General features: G+C 36.9%; 1 protein-coding gene and 1 pseudogene across 2 annotated transcripts in view; one reads left to right on the forward strand and one right to left on the reverse strand.

Annotated features, from left to right (window-relative positions):
* The window catches only part of TAOK1 (TAO kinase 1), a 158,824-nt gene that overhangs the window by 69,741 nt on the left and 74,540 nt on the right, over positions 1–14,543 (reverse strand). For both annotated transcript variants that reach the window (XM_077851919.1, XM_077851918.1), the window contains exon 3: positions 2,110–2,181. In XM_077851919.1, the coding sequence (XP_077708045.1) occupies positions 2,110–2,181 (72 nt within the window). The remainder of the gene's footprint in view (positions 1–2,109; positions 2,182–14,543) is intronic.
* On the forward strand, positions 1,631–3,351 carry LOC144285312 (small ribosomal subunit protein uS5 pseudogene; annotated as a pseudogene).

Genomic DNA, 14,543 nt, shown 5'->3' on the forward strand with positions numbered 1-14,543 from the left:
TGATGAAAACTATATACCATATTAGTGATTTTTCTTTATCAGTTCTTCTCCTTTCTTTTTTTCTTTAAGATTTTATTTATTTATTTGAGATAGAAGAGAGAACATGAATTGGGGGAGGGGCAAAGGGAGAGGGAGAAGCAAGCTGCCATATTTCTAAAGGCAGGAAAACTATTAGAATAATAGAAAACTTTAAGAAATATTTTGTACTAAAATTTAAGATCATATATCTATTTTATTTCAAAGTCCTCAACAAAATTCAGCAAAATACGTTTACAGTGTTTTATATAAAATGTGTACAATATAAGATGCTACATTCTGAGAACATTTCATGGACTTTAAATTTCAAAATTGAATGCTCAGAACAAAACAAAAGCCCATATTCTTCAACATAAAAAAGACTTTCATGAAGGCCACTAATAATTTGATGTGGAAAGATGATATACTAAACGAAACTTTGTTCTAGGCATAACTAATCAGACTCCAACACAGTACCAGTCTGCCTGTGAAAGCTAGTTCTAAAGTTGTGCTATAGAATGGCAAATAAAAGTATAGTTAACTTATAAGAAACTTTGTAAAAATTCACGAATTTTTAGAAAATTTTTAGGTATTAAAATGATGGAAGAGTGATATAATCATAATAGTGTTACCATACCCACAATACGATTTTCACAAAAATAAGATTTACCATAAAATAGTGATTCCAAAAAAGTAGGAAACCAAAATCTTTAAAAAGGAAAGACTAACCCAGCAATTCTACCTCTAGGCATATACCTGAAATTCCTGAAAGCAGAGATTCAGAGAAATGAGCATACTCAGTTCAGAGCCACACAATAACCAAGTGGTAGAAGCAACCTAAGTGTCCACTGACAAATGCATAAACAAAATGTGGTGGTTCACACACATATACACATATACACATACACACTTCAGGAAGGAAATTCTGACACATACTATAACATAGATGAATTTTGAGGACATTATTTTAAGTGAAATAAGCTAGTCACAAAAGGTCTAATACTGCATGATTTCACTTACATGAAAGTAGTCAAATTTATAGACAGAAATGAGAATGGTGATTTCCAGGGCTGGGAGAAGGAGAAAATGGGGAATTACTGTTTAATGAGTTAAAGAATTTCAATTCTGTAAGATGAAAAAAATTCTAGAGAAGAATGGCAGCGATGACTGCCCAACAATATGTTTTCAATGCCACTGAACTGTACACTTAAAAATGGTTAAGGTGGTAAAATTTGTATAATTTATCACAATTAAAATGATTAATTTTAAAAATTAAAACCAAAAGATCCTAGATTTAGAAAGTAGAATACATGTTACAAAGTAAATTTATACAGTTAAATAGAATACATTCTGAAAAAAACTAATCAGAATATTAGCAAATGAAAGTAGTGTCAATGATTTTGTTTTTCAAATTATTACACACTGCCTATTTTTCAGACTAGATATAACTGCCTGTTGGTTATTAAAGTTTGTTTAAAACAAGCCTTCAATAATTTCTAAACCATTAAAAGATTATAAGCAATATAATTTATTGTAAAATGTATCTCACTCTAGTTTACTTTTTTTTAATTTTTTTTTTTTTTTTTATGATAGTCACACAGAGAGAGAGAGAGAGGCAGAGACACAGGCAGAGGGAGAAGCAGGCTCCATGCACCGGGAGCCCGACGTGGGATTTGATCCCGGGTCTCCAGGATCGCGCCCTGGGCTAAAGGCAGGCGCCAAACCGCTGCACCACCCAGGGATCCCTCTAGTTTACTTTTATAAATATTGGTACTTCTTCTATGATACAGATAAGTTATATATTAATCCACTGTTTAAAAAAGTAAGCTCATTTCAGTTGCATATTTATTAAAAAATTAAAAGCAAGGGGCACAAGTTGGGAGGCTTTTGTAATGCCACTATTGTTCTATTGTTCTCTTTGTGGTTTTAGATACAACTTTAATGGGTATATGTAGTTTCTGAAAGAGAATTCATCGAAATATACACTTTTTATACTTTTCATTATACTTTTTGTAAGAATTCCCATCTACCCCCATTAAAAAAACAGCATGTCATTCTCTAATATGCCAGTGAGAAAATATCCATTTCACCCACCTCAGTAGACTGCTTTCCACTATAAGACATTTTCTTGATAGCCACCACTTCATTGGTGCGCACATCTCGTGCCTAAAAAACAAAGACCATTGTAAAAATAAATCCATTAAATCAGGGCAATCATTTCTCTGAGAATAGAAGCATTTATAAGCTATCATTTCAAAGAGGACATCAAACACTGTTAAAGTAATTTTTAAAATAATAATAAATACATAGTAAAACTTATCAAATTACCCAGGAGCTATTCATTAGAGAGAAAAATAAAGTAGGTTTATCTTTCAGTGATTTAGTTGAGAGAAAAAAAATACAGAAATTGTAATAGTATTAGACAAAACAAGACTAGTATATATAAATAAGTCTATGCTAAAAATTTTGAAATCTCACTTCTTCTCTCAGGGAACACCCAATGGCAGATGACACTGGTTCTGCAGAAGGGCCCAGAGGCCCCAGAATGGGAATGGGAGGCTGCCTGCAGAGGCTTCAGGAGTGGCAACTGGGGCCAAGGCCACGGCACTCTCGGAGGCAAGGCAGAGGACAAGGAGTGGATCCTGTCACCAAGCTGGGCTGCCTGGTCAAGGACATAAAGATCAAGTCCCTGGAGGAGATCTCTTTTCCCTGCCCATCAAGGAATCTGAGATCACTGACTTCTTTTGGGGGGCATCCCTCAAGGATGAGGTTTTGAAAATCATTCCCGTGCAAAAGCAGACCCGTGCTGGCCAGCGGACCAGGTTCAAGGCATTTGTTGCCATCAGAGATTACAATGGACATGTTGGTCTGGGTGTCAAGTGCTCCAAGGAGGTAGCCACTGCCATCCGTGGGACCATCATCCTGGCCAAGCTTTCCATCATCCCCGGGCGGCGAGGCTCCTAGGGGAACAAGATCAGCAAGCCCTACACTGTCCCATGCGAGGTGACTGGCCACTCTGGTTCTATGCTGGTGCATCTCATCCCTGCCCCAGAGGCACTGGCATTGTCTCAGCCCCTGTGCCCAAGAAGCTACTGATGATGGCTGGTACTGATGACTGCTACACTTCAGCCAGGGGCTGCACTGCCACCCTGGGGAACTTTGCCAAAGGCTACTTTTGATGCGATCTCCAAGACTTACAGCTATCTCACCCCTGATCTCTGGAAAGAGACTCTGTTCACCAAGTTTCCCTATCAAGAATTCACTGACCATCTTATAAAGATCCACACCAGAGTCTCTGTGTAGAGGACCCAGACTCCAGCTATGACTACCATATAATTTTATACAAGAAAAGTAAAAGTGAACTAAAGCTTAAAAATAAATAAATAAATTTTGAAATCTCAATGAAATGGACAATTTTCTAGGTAAAAAATTACTAAAACTGACTTAAAGGAAATGTGAGGAAAACAAACAACAGTGGCAGACTGAAAAGAATACCAATCAATTATCGTTCAAAGAGTCGTAAGTGGAAAATAGTTTTACCAGGGGAACTTTCCAGGATATAAGTGGCAACAAAAGAAAAGCTATCGCATTCATTTTATGAAGGCAGTATAACCCAATAAATTACTAAAAGCTCACAAACAGCACAAAATAGACAATACCAATTTCATTTGAAAATATAGACAAAAGCACTCTACATAAAAATTAAAAGCCAAATACTCAAAGGACATTAAAATAAATTTTCAGGGCAGCCCTGGTGGCCCAGTGGTTTAGCGCCACCTTCAGCCTGGGGTGTGATCCTGGAGACCTGGGATCGAGTCCCATATCGGGCTCCTGCATCGGGCCTGCCTCTCTCTCTCCCTATGTCTGCCATGAATAAATAAATAAAATCTTAAAAATAAATAAATAAATAAATTTTCATTTGGATAAAATACACAATCATCACAGAAATGCCAAAGATTTGGATACTAGGAAAACATTTCACCATTTACCATATTTTTTAAAAAAGATTTTATTTATTTTAGGATGTGGGGGCAGAGAGAGAGAGAGAGAATGCATGGACACCTGCACACATGTGCATGAGCAGAGGGAAGGGCAGAGGGAGAGAGAGAAGCAGGCTTTCTGCTGAGCAGGGAGCCCAACAAGGTTGGATTCCAGGACTCCAGGACCACAACCTGAGCAGAAGCAGACATTTAATGGATTGAACCACCCAGGCTCCCTCATTTACTACATTTTATTGAAAGTCAAAGAGCTAAATATATATGTCAGTGTTCAGTAAATGCTGAAAACTCAGGAAGGGCCCAACACTAAAGGTACTCAATTACAAGGAAGGTCAAATTCCTAGAAAACCTAAATTAGAAAGGTAATTTCTCAACATGACAAATCATGTCTATTGTAAACAACTGCTAATCAGAATTAACACTGCTACAAAGATATAATTGTTTACCACTCCTGTGGAAATTCTGAAAACAAAGTAATAAAAATATAACAGAAATACGATCATTAACTCTTTGGAATCCCAGAGCCAAACTCTCACTAAACAGACACACACGAATAGCTGTAAATATTTAAAATGACTTTGTAAAAGGGTCAAAATCATCTCAAATCACCTGTGGAAGAAATAATCTTCAGTTTAGCCTTGAATGAATTCCCAAAATTAAATGTTTTAAAATTAGATTATGGGAATAGGTATAAATCCTATTTACTAAAAATCACTGAAGTACACTTAAAGTCGGTGAACTTATAGCATTCAATTCATACCTCAATAAACGTGTTAAAAAATAGCACATATGTTAAGTTATACCTCTACTGTGTTGCTTTAAACAACTTTTTAAGGGAGGTCTGGGTGGCTCAGTCAGTTAAGCTTCCAACTCTTGATTCTGGCTCAGGTCATGATCTCAGGGTGGTGAGCTTGAGCCCTGTGTTGAGTTCTACACAAGGCGTGGAGCCTGCTTGGGACTCTATCTCCCTCTCCCTTTGTCCCCCCACACCCCACCTCCCAAGCGCGCTCTCTCTCTCTCTCACTCACTCTTATTCTCTCTCAAAATTAAAAAAACAAAAAAAAAAAACACTGTGTAGTGGGTCCTGGGAACAACTAATGACATTTCAATTTCAATTAGTAGTAGACAGGTTAATGGAAACTTGCACTACTTGTTGTGATCAGTAAAGTGGATCTAGCCACATAAATCCTGCTTGAGTACTTTTTTTTTTTTTTTAAGATTTTATTTATTCATTCATGAGAAATACAGAGAGGCAGAGACACAGACATAGGGAGAAGCAGGGTCCTCACAGGGAGCCCAATGCCGGACTCAATCCTCAAAGCCAAAGGCAGATATCCCACAGTAAATTTATTTTTCCAAAATGTTCTCTGCTTAGCTGTGAGCCCCTTGATTTTAATCAACAGGTGTTAAGAGCAATATTTTTTCTTTTATAACAGCTTTATTGAGACAGTTTACATTCCATACAAATCACACAATTAATGTGTATGGTTTCATGGCTTTTAGTACACAGATATATGAAACCATCAGTATAATTTTAGAACATCCATCATCTCAAAAAGAAATCTCCAAATTGTTCATTGAAAAAAATGGTTAAAACGGTAAATTTCATGTGTATTTTACAAAAAAAACAAATTCTCTATTTTAAAAAAAAAAAACATATCCTTTAGCAATCACCCTCTAATTCCTTTCCCCCCTTCACTTCAGAGTTAAGCAACAACTAATGTCTCTGACCCCTCTAGAGATTTACTACCCATTCTGGACACTTCATATTAATGGAACCATATAACATGTGGTTTCTTTTTGCTTCTTCCATTCGGCATGCTTTTTAGATTCATGACTCATGATGTTAAGCATCTTTTCATGTGCTTCCTGGCCATCTGCACATCTTCTTTGGAGAAATGTCAATTCAGATCCTTTGCCTTTTTTTTTTTTTTAGATTTTATTTATTTATTCATTGAGAGACAAACAGAGAGAGGCACAGACACAAGCAGAGGGAGAGGCAGCTCCTCACAGGGAGCCTGATGTGGGACTTGATCCCAGAACCCCAGGATCACAACCTGGGCCAAAGGCAGATGCTCAACTACTGAGCCACCCAGGTACCCCCTTTGCCCATTTTTAAATTGTCTTCTATTGAGTTGTAAGAGTTCTTTATATATTCTAGACAAATACGTTATAGGATATGTAATTTAAAAGTATTTTCTCCTATAAGATTGTCTTTCAACATTTAAAACATGTTTTTTATTTTGATGAAGTCTAATTTATCTATTTTTTCTTTTGTTGTTCATGTCTTTGTTGTCATCTAAGAATCCTTTTCCAAAACCAAGGTAGGCAGCTTTACCCTTATGTTTTCTTAAAAAGTTTTATAGATTTAACAGTTATATTTGTATCTTTAATCTATTTTGAATTTTTATATATGGTATCAGGTAAAGGTCCAATTTTATTGCTTTTCATTAAACAGACACTTAAATAATTTGTTTTGAGAGACAGCATGCAAGCATGAGAGGGAGGAGGGGCAACAGGCAAGGGAGAAAGAATCCCAAGCAGACTGCTGGCTGAGCAGAGCCCCACAGGGAGCTGGACCTCATGACCCTGAGATCATGACTTGAGCCCAAATCATGAGGGGGATACTTAACCGAGACACCCAGGAACCCCCAGATGTAGGGTTTTTAAAATGTGGTTTCTTTCTTTTACAAGATTTATTTATTTTTGAGAGAGAGCATGAGCAGTGGGGAGGGACAGATGGACAGGAAAAGAAAGAATCCCAAGCAGACTCCCCACTGAGGGTGGAGCCCCACAGAGCTAAATCCCACAACCCCAAGATCATGACCTGAGCTGAAACCAAGAGTTGGCCACCTAACCAACTGAGCCACCCAGCCACCCCACCATATGTACTTTTAATTAGCCTAAGATAAAGCCTGATTTAAAAGTGGGTATATGGAATGCCTGGGTGGCTAGGCAGTTGAGCATCTGTGTTTGGCTCAGGCCGTAATCTCAGAGTCCCCAGATCGAGTCCCACATCAGGCTTCCTGCATGGAGCCTTGCTTCCTCCTCTGCCTGTGTCTCTGCCTCTCTCTCTCTCTCTCTCTCTCTCTCATGAATAAATGTTTTTTTTATTTTACAGAAAGCCAAATGATCATTAAAAAAAAAAAACAAAAGTAGGGCAGCGCCGGTGGCGCAGGGGTTTAGCGCCACCTGCAGCCCATGGCGTGATCCTGGAGACCCAGGATCGAGTCCCACGTCAGGCTCCCTGCATGGAGCCTGCTTCTCCCTCTGCCTGTGTCTCTGCCCCTCTCTCTCTCTCTCTCTCATGAGTAAATTAAAAAAAAAAAAAAAAAAAAAGTGGGTTTATTAGGAGTGCCCGATATAGGTCCTTGGCCTCTCTCTCACCCTTTTCTCTCTCTCAAAAGAAATAAATAAATAAAAGTGGGCGTGCTAAATGCAATGCAATTTTCTGGATTGATTCTAGAAAAAAAGAGACAGTGGAAAAACTGGAAAAATCTGAGTATGTAAGTTTGGTGTATCATTTAATCAATGTTGATCTCTTAGTGACAAAACCGTGTTACATGGCGATGTACATTAGGGTAACTGAAAATTATAGAGGAAAACTCTTCTATTACTATAAAATCTTCTGTAACGCTATTTTAAAATAGTAAGCTAAGATAGAAAATGATTATAATTTATTAAAATCCAACATATTAGTAATTATTACATTAAAATTAAATGACACGGGGCACCTGGGTGGCTCAGTGGTTGAGTGTCTGCCTTTGGTTCAGGTCATGATCCCAGGGTCCTGGGATCGAGCTCTGCATTGGGCTCTCCGCAGGGAGCCTGCTTCTTCCTCTACCTATGTCTGTGCCTCTCTCTTTGTATCTCTAATGAATAAACAAATAACATCTTAAAAAATTAAATTACAATTAAAATGAGATACCTTGCCTATTACATTAAAAAAAATTTAATGTCTACAATGTTTTTCCCTCCCTTCAGGATCACATGTTGTACTTCCTTATCATGTCTTGTTAGTCTCCTCTACTCTAGAACAATTCCTGAACCTTTCCTCATCTTTCATGACAATGGCATTTTTGAAGAATATACAGTAGTATTTTATAAAATGTTACTAAATTTGTGCTTGCCTGGCATTTCTTCAAGATTAGATTCTGGTTATACACCGCAAGAGTGATTTTGTCCTTTTCAGGATACCGTATCTGTAGGAATACAGTGTCTGTCTGTTCCTCCTTGATGATACTAATTTTCATCACCTACTCAAGGCTTTGTCTGATTTTTTCCAATGTATATAGTTAATAGTTACTGTTTCCTACCTTGTATCTAACAAGTAATCTGTGAAGAGATACTTTTAAACTATGTAAGCATCCTGTTCATCAAACTTTCTCTCTAGATTTAGCAACCTCTGAACGGTTCTGGCCACAATCTTCACTATGATGATTACAAAATGCTAATTTTTCCCCCAACTCTATCATTCCCTTCACATTTAACAGTCAACATCATATTATGAAGAAAAGTCCTCCTTTTTATCCATCGATTCATCATCTGTCCTGGAAATTATGGATTCCTATTTTATTCAATAGGCTATATAAATCCATTGCCATTTTTTATATGGATGTTCATATTCCAGGACTTGTCAGTGTGAGCCCCCTAAATCTGGCTCTAGTGTCCTTTTGACAGGGCTCCCCCCCTTTTTTTTTGCCTAAAGCACTTTTTAACTTTCTGGCACACGATGTTCTAAGGCTTATCTTTTAATGTTCCCTGTCCCTTAAATAGAATGAGCCATTACTCCAAGGAGCTCTTGTTCCCTTTAGTGAGGAATTCAAAATCTATGTGCTCACCGATTCTGAGGTGTCATTGCAATGACAATTTTGTGGCAGATATAGATAGGAGATATGCATTATATATATATAATCCTATATATATATATAGGATTAGGGGAAGAGATACATCCTATTGAATCTCATAGGGTTCTTCCTTACTTTCCTGAATCCGTATTTCTTGTTTTATAGTTAGGATCCTGACTCTAAATAACATCAAAATAATTCACTGCTCAGGGCAGCCCCAGTGGCGCAGCGGTTTAGCGCTGCCTGCAGCCCGGGGTGTGATCCTGGAGACCCGGGATCGAGTCCCACATCGGGCTTTCTGCATGGAGCCTGCTTCTCCCTCTGCCTGTGTCTCTGCCTCTCTCTCGCTCTCTCTGAATGAATAAATAAATCTTTAAAAAAAATAATTCACTCAGTCCTTTAACACATAGTTTCAGAACTGTCACACATATTACAATATGAAACAAATGTATTAAGAGCTGAAGATTTGTCTGCAGTTTCTTTCTCCCAGACTGAAGGTTTATAGTTTAAAAAGTTACTTGTATTAGTTCTATTCTTTCCTCCAATGTGGTTATGTCTGAAATACAGTTGGATGCATTGTTTCTGTTTGCCTTAAAAAAAAAAAAGATTTTATTTATTTATTCACTGAGAGACAGAGAGAGAGGCAGAGGGAGAAGCAGGCTCCATCTGGGGAGCCCGATGTGGGACTCACTCCCAGGACCCCAGGATCACAACCTGAGCCAAAGACTCAGGTAGGCTCAACTACTGAGACACCCAGGTGCCCCCCTCCTGTTTGCCTTTGACATGCTCCCTCATATATACTGGTTACATTTTAATTTTTAAACATATTAAATATTTACTACACAAAAGGTATACTCAAACAAGTATCATTCCATCCTCTAACTCTTCCATTCCAATCCCCACCACAACTATCATTCTGTATCCTGAATTGTTGATTGTATGGGGGCATAAATTATCTAACTTCATCAAACTATACATTTAATATCTGTATATTTACTGTACATAAGTTGAACTCAATAAAATCAGTCAATTTAATATATACCACCAGCACACTGAATGGGCTACATGTCAGGATTTTCTTAGTGTGGTGGTGGTGGTGGTGGTTGTTGGTTGGTTGTTGTTGTTGTTGTTCTTCTTCTTCTAAGATTTTTATTTATTTATTTGAGAGAGAGACAGGGAGAACACAAGCAGTGGGAGGGACAAAGGGAAAGGGACAAGCAGACTCCAGGTAGAGCCTGAAGCACAGCTCGATCCCATAACCCCAAGATCACGAGCTAAAGTCAGACACTAAACAGACTGAGACAGGTATCCTCTCAGTGTGGTTCTTTTATTGAGTCCAATTCTAAGATTCTATGTTTATTTTCCCTTGGTTCTGTATTTCTCCATACTAGGTGTAAATGGAGAAGGGATAAGCATAAACTCAGACAAAACTATAATACCAAAAAATAGGGTTATTTTTGAATATTAGGTCCCCTCTAGGTCCCTCTTCTCCCATCTTGTGTCCAATCTGGAATTTAAACAAACGTGAACAACAACAAACACACACATAGAGCATGTGTACATTAACAAGATTCTTCAAGGATGTATACTTAAATGTTAATCATGCTCTCTTTGGTAGTGAAATTATAGTTCTTACTGTATTTTTATCCTTTTTGTATCCAATTTACAAATGAGATATGAACCGAAAGTTTAAATTGTTAAGAATTTGAAACATATTTTCTCTAGGGAAATAATATTTTAAATTGTGGTTTTATTGCAAAGATGCCCACTACAAAAATAAAAACAAACAAAAAACCCCTAAATCTGTAATACTGACAAAATATTAAACATCTATATAGCATTTGTTGCTTGAGGGAGGGGGAAGCAATTTTAATAGGAAGAAGAAATAAAGAATGTGAGTAGAATTCTTCCCTACAGATTAAGAAAATAATTCTTAGAGGTACTTTATGGCTTTAGAATAATAGTTCATTGGCTCTCTTTGAAAATTACAATCTTTAAGATAATAGACATGTTTCTTTAACTACCAATTTTATCTCCTGGAACCGTTTATTTATGAGGTGTACATTATTTCTCCACAGGAAAAAAAAAAGTCAACAAACACTTCCCTTTCTTCTTTTTTGGAAAAAGTCTATTTCTGAGGTTAAATTTTTTTAAAAATATTTTCTTTATTTATTCATGAGACACAGAGAGAGAAAGAGAGAAAGAGAGAGAGAGAGAGAGAGAGAGAGAGAGAGAGAGAGGCAGAGACACAGGCAGAGGGAGAAGCAGGCTCCATGCAGGGAGCCTGATGCGGGACTCGATCCCAGAACCATGGGATCACATCCTGAGCCAAAGGCAGACGCTCAATCGCTGAACCACCCAGGCGTCCCTAATTCTTTTTTAACTTAGAAATAATTACAGACTTACAGAAGTGTTGGAAAAATATTACAATTACCATACCCTTCACCCTGCTTCCTCTAATGTTAATATCTACATAATATAGTGCCATTATCAAAACTAACAAATTAACACTGGTAATATTATTAACCATTAACTAAACTAAGGCCTTATTTTAAGTTCACCAATTTTTCCACTAATAAACTTTTTTATTGTTGTTCCAAGATCCTACGTTGCTTGGTTACCATGTTGTCTTAATTTCCTCCAGCCTGTGGCAATCCCTCAAACCTTTCTCTTTCATAATGCTGACACTTCTGAAGAGTACTGGTTATTTTGTATAATGTTACCCAATCTGAGTATATTTCCTCATGATTTAAGTTTATGCATTTTAAAAATAAGAACAACACAAAAATAATGTAACCTCAGTTTCATGTCAGAGGGAGAGTATGTGAAGTGGACACTGGTGATTTAATCATGAACACTTGGTTAAGGTAGTCTGCCAGATTTCTCCACTGATTTTCCCATTTCAATTAATACATATCTCTGGGGCCATATTAGACATTATACATATATCCTCTTCCTCCTCAGAATTTAACCCACTAATTTTATCATCAATCAGTGGATCTTGGTTGCAACAATTACTTCTCTTAGTTGTTCTACATTTAATAAAAGGAATTTGTATTTGCATATATATATATATATACACATGCATATATATACACATATATATACATATATATCTGTGGCATGTGAGAGAGAAATAGGATCCTACTAATATCTTCACAATTCCAATCAAACAACATAGTGTTATTATCCAGCCTTCCCCCTTTCCTTATTTGTAACTTCTTTCTTGAACAGTAAGAAAACTGGTTCTCCTTATCTATAATACATTTACTTACTTATTCAAATCTTCTATATAGTTTCAGAACGGCCAAACCATATCTCTGTGAGAAACTGAGTAACTACAGTTCCTTTTGTGTTTAGCCTTATTCAGCCAAAATAATGTTTCAAAAATCATTTGAGATTAGCTCTTTTCTCCCTCATCCACTTCTGTGTGTTTATGTTATTTCTTTACAATACAGTTAGGTTCACATGTTATAGTTGCAACCATTTATATTTCCCCATCATAGTTTTTTAAAAATTATTATTAACATTAAAGAACACTTAATAAACTGGTAAAATTCACTCTTTATGGCATGCATACTGAAGTAGATTGCAATTTTGGCAATTATGAATAAAACTACCATTAATTATTCATATGTAGTTTTTTGTGTGAACTTGAGTTTTCATTTCTCTTGGATTAACATTTAGGAGTGGGAATGCTGGGTCATATGATAATAGTATGTTTAACTTTAAAAACTGCCAGACCGGGGTGCCTGGGTGGCTCAGTGGTTGAGTGCCTGCCTTTGGCTCAATTCATGATCCTCGGGTCCTGAGGTTAATTAAGTCCTATGACAGGCTCCCCGCAGGGAGCCTGCTTCTGCCTAGGTCTCTGCCTCTGTCTCTCTCACGAATGAATAAATAAAATCTTAAAAACAACAACTGCCAAACCATTTTCCACAGTAGCAAGACCATTTTACACTCCTACCAGCAATTAATGAGAATTCCAATTGCTCCACATACTCACCAGTACTTGGCACTGCCTATATTTCTTTCAGCTCATCTTTCTTTCTTTCTTCTTCTTTTTTTTTTTTTTTTTTTTTTTTGTTAAGATTTTATTTACTTATGAGAGACACAGAAAGAGAGAGAGAGGCAGAGACACAGGCAGAGGGAGAAGCAGGCTCCATGCAGGGAGCCCGATGCGGGATTCGATCCAGGGTCTCCAGGATCACATCCTGGGCCGAAGGCAGGCATAAAACTGCTGAGCCACCCAGGGATCCCCTCATCTTTATCTATCTATCTATCTATCTATCTATCTATCTATCTATCTATTTTTTTTCCTCATCTTTATTTCTAAATCATTTTAATAGGCATACAGTGGTATCTTATTGGTCTTAAATTTGCTTTTTCCTAAAAACTAATGATTTTAATAGGCATACAGTGGTATCTTATAGGTCTTAAATTTGCTTTTTCCTAAAAACTAATGATTAAGACCAAACTTATTGGTCTTAAATTTGCTTTTTCCTAAAAACTAATGATGTTGAGCATCTTTGTATGTTTACTAATCATCTATATTTTGGGAAGATCTGTTTAGACCTTTCACTCAATTTTTATTAGGTTATTATCTTAATGTTGAGCTGTGAGAGTTCTTAATTTTTTAAATTTATTTTTATTTTATAGAGAGAATGCATGCAAGCAGAGGGAGGGGAAGAGGGAGAGAGAATCTTCAAGCAGACTCCCTTCTGGATGTGGAGCCCAACTTAAGGCTCGATCTCTAGACCCTGAGATGCATGACCTCAGTCAAAATTAAAAGTCAGACAGGACTTACTGAGCCATTCAGGTGCCCTGAGAGTTTTTTGTGTGTTCTGGATACAAATCTTTTGTCAGATATGTGACTTGAAAATATTTTCTGCCAATCTGTGGCTTTCCTTTTCATCTCTTAACAGTATCTTTAAGAAAACAAAAGTTTTACATTTTGATACAGTTCAACTTATAAATTTTGTCTTTTATGGGTAATATACTGTCTCTGTTGTTAAAGATTTTTTACTTACGTTTTAGTCTAGAAACTTTATAGTAGGCTTTATATTTAGCAGGATGATCCATTTTGCACTCGTTTTTATAGAAGGTATGAATCAAAGTTTATCTTTATTTTTTAAAAAGATTTTAAAGTAATCTCTACACCCAATGTGGGGCTCAAACTACAAGTCCCAAATCAAGAGTTGTATGTTGCACCAACTGAGGCAGCCAGGCATTCTTCAAAGTTTATTTTTATGCATATGGATGTCTAGTTGCTCTGGCACCATTTGTTGAAAAGACTATCCTTTCTTCACTGATTTGTCTTTGCACCTTTGCCAGGAATCTGTTAACTATAGTTGTATGGGTCTATGTCTGGACTCTGTTCTGATTGGTTTATATATTTATCCTTTTAACAATATCATACTATCTTGATTACTGTAGGTTTTTGAAATCAGATGATGTGAGTTTTTGGACTTGTTTTCTTTTTCAAAGTTGCTTTGGCTAGTTACTTCACTTTCCCTAAAATTTTTAGAATTTTTTTTTTAAAGATTTATTTATTCATGAAAGACACAGAGAAAGAGGCAGACACACTGGCAGAGGGAGAAGCAGGCTCCGCAGAGGGAGCCCAGTGTGGGACTAGATCCCAGAATGATGGAATCACACCCTGAGCCAAAGGCAGACACTTAGACGC

This window comes from Canis aureus, chromosome 16 (genome assembly GCF_053574225.1).
Source record: "Canis aureus isolate CA01 chromosome 16, VMU_Caureus_v.1.0, whole genome shotgun sequence".
In the NCBI taxonomy this organism is placed as follows: domain Eukaryota; kingdom Metazoa; phylum Chordata; class Mammalia; order Carnivora; family Canidae; genus Canis; species Canis aureus.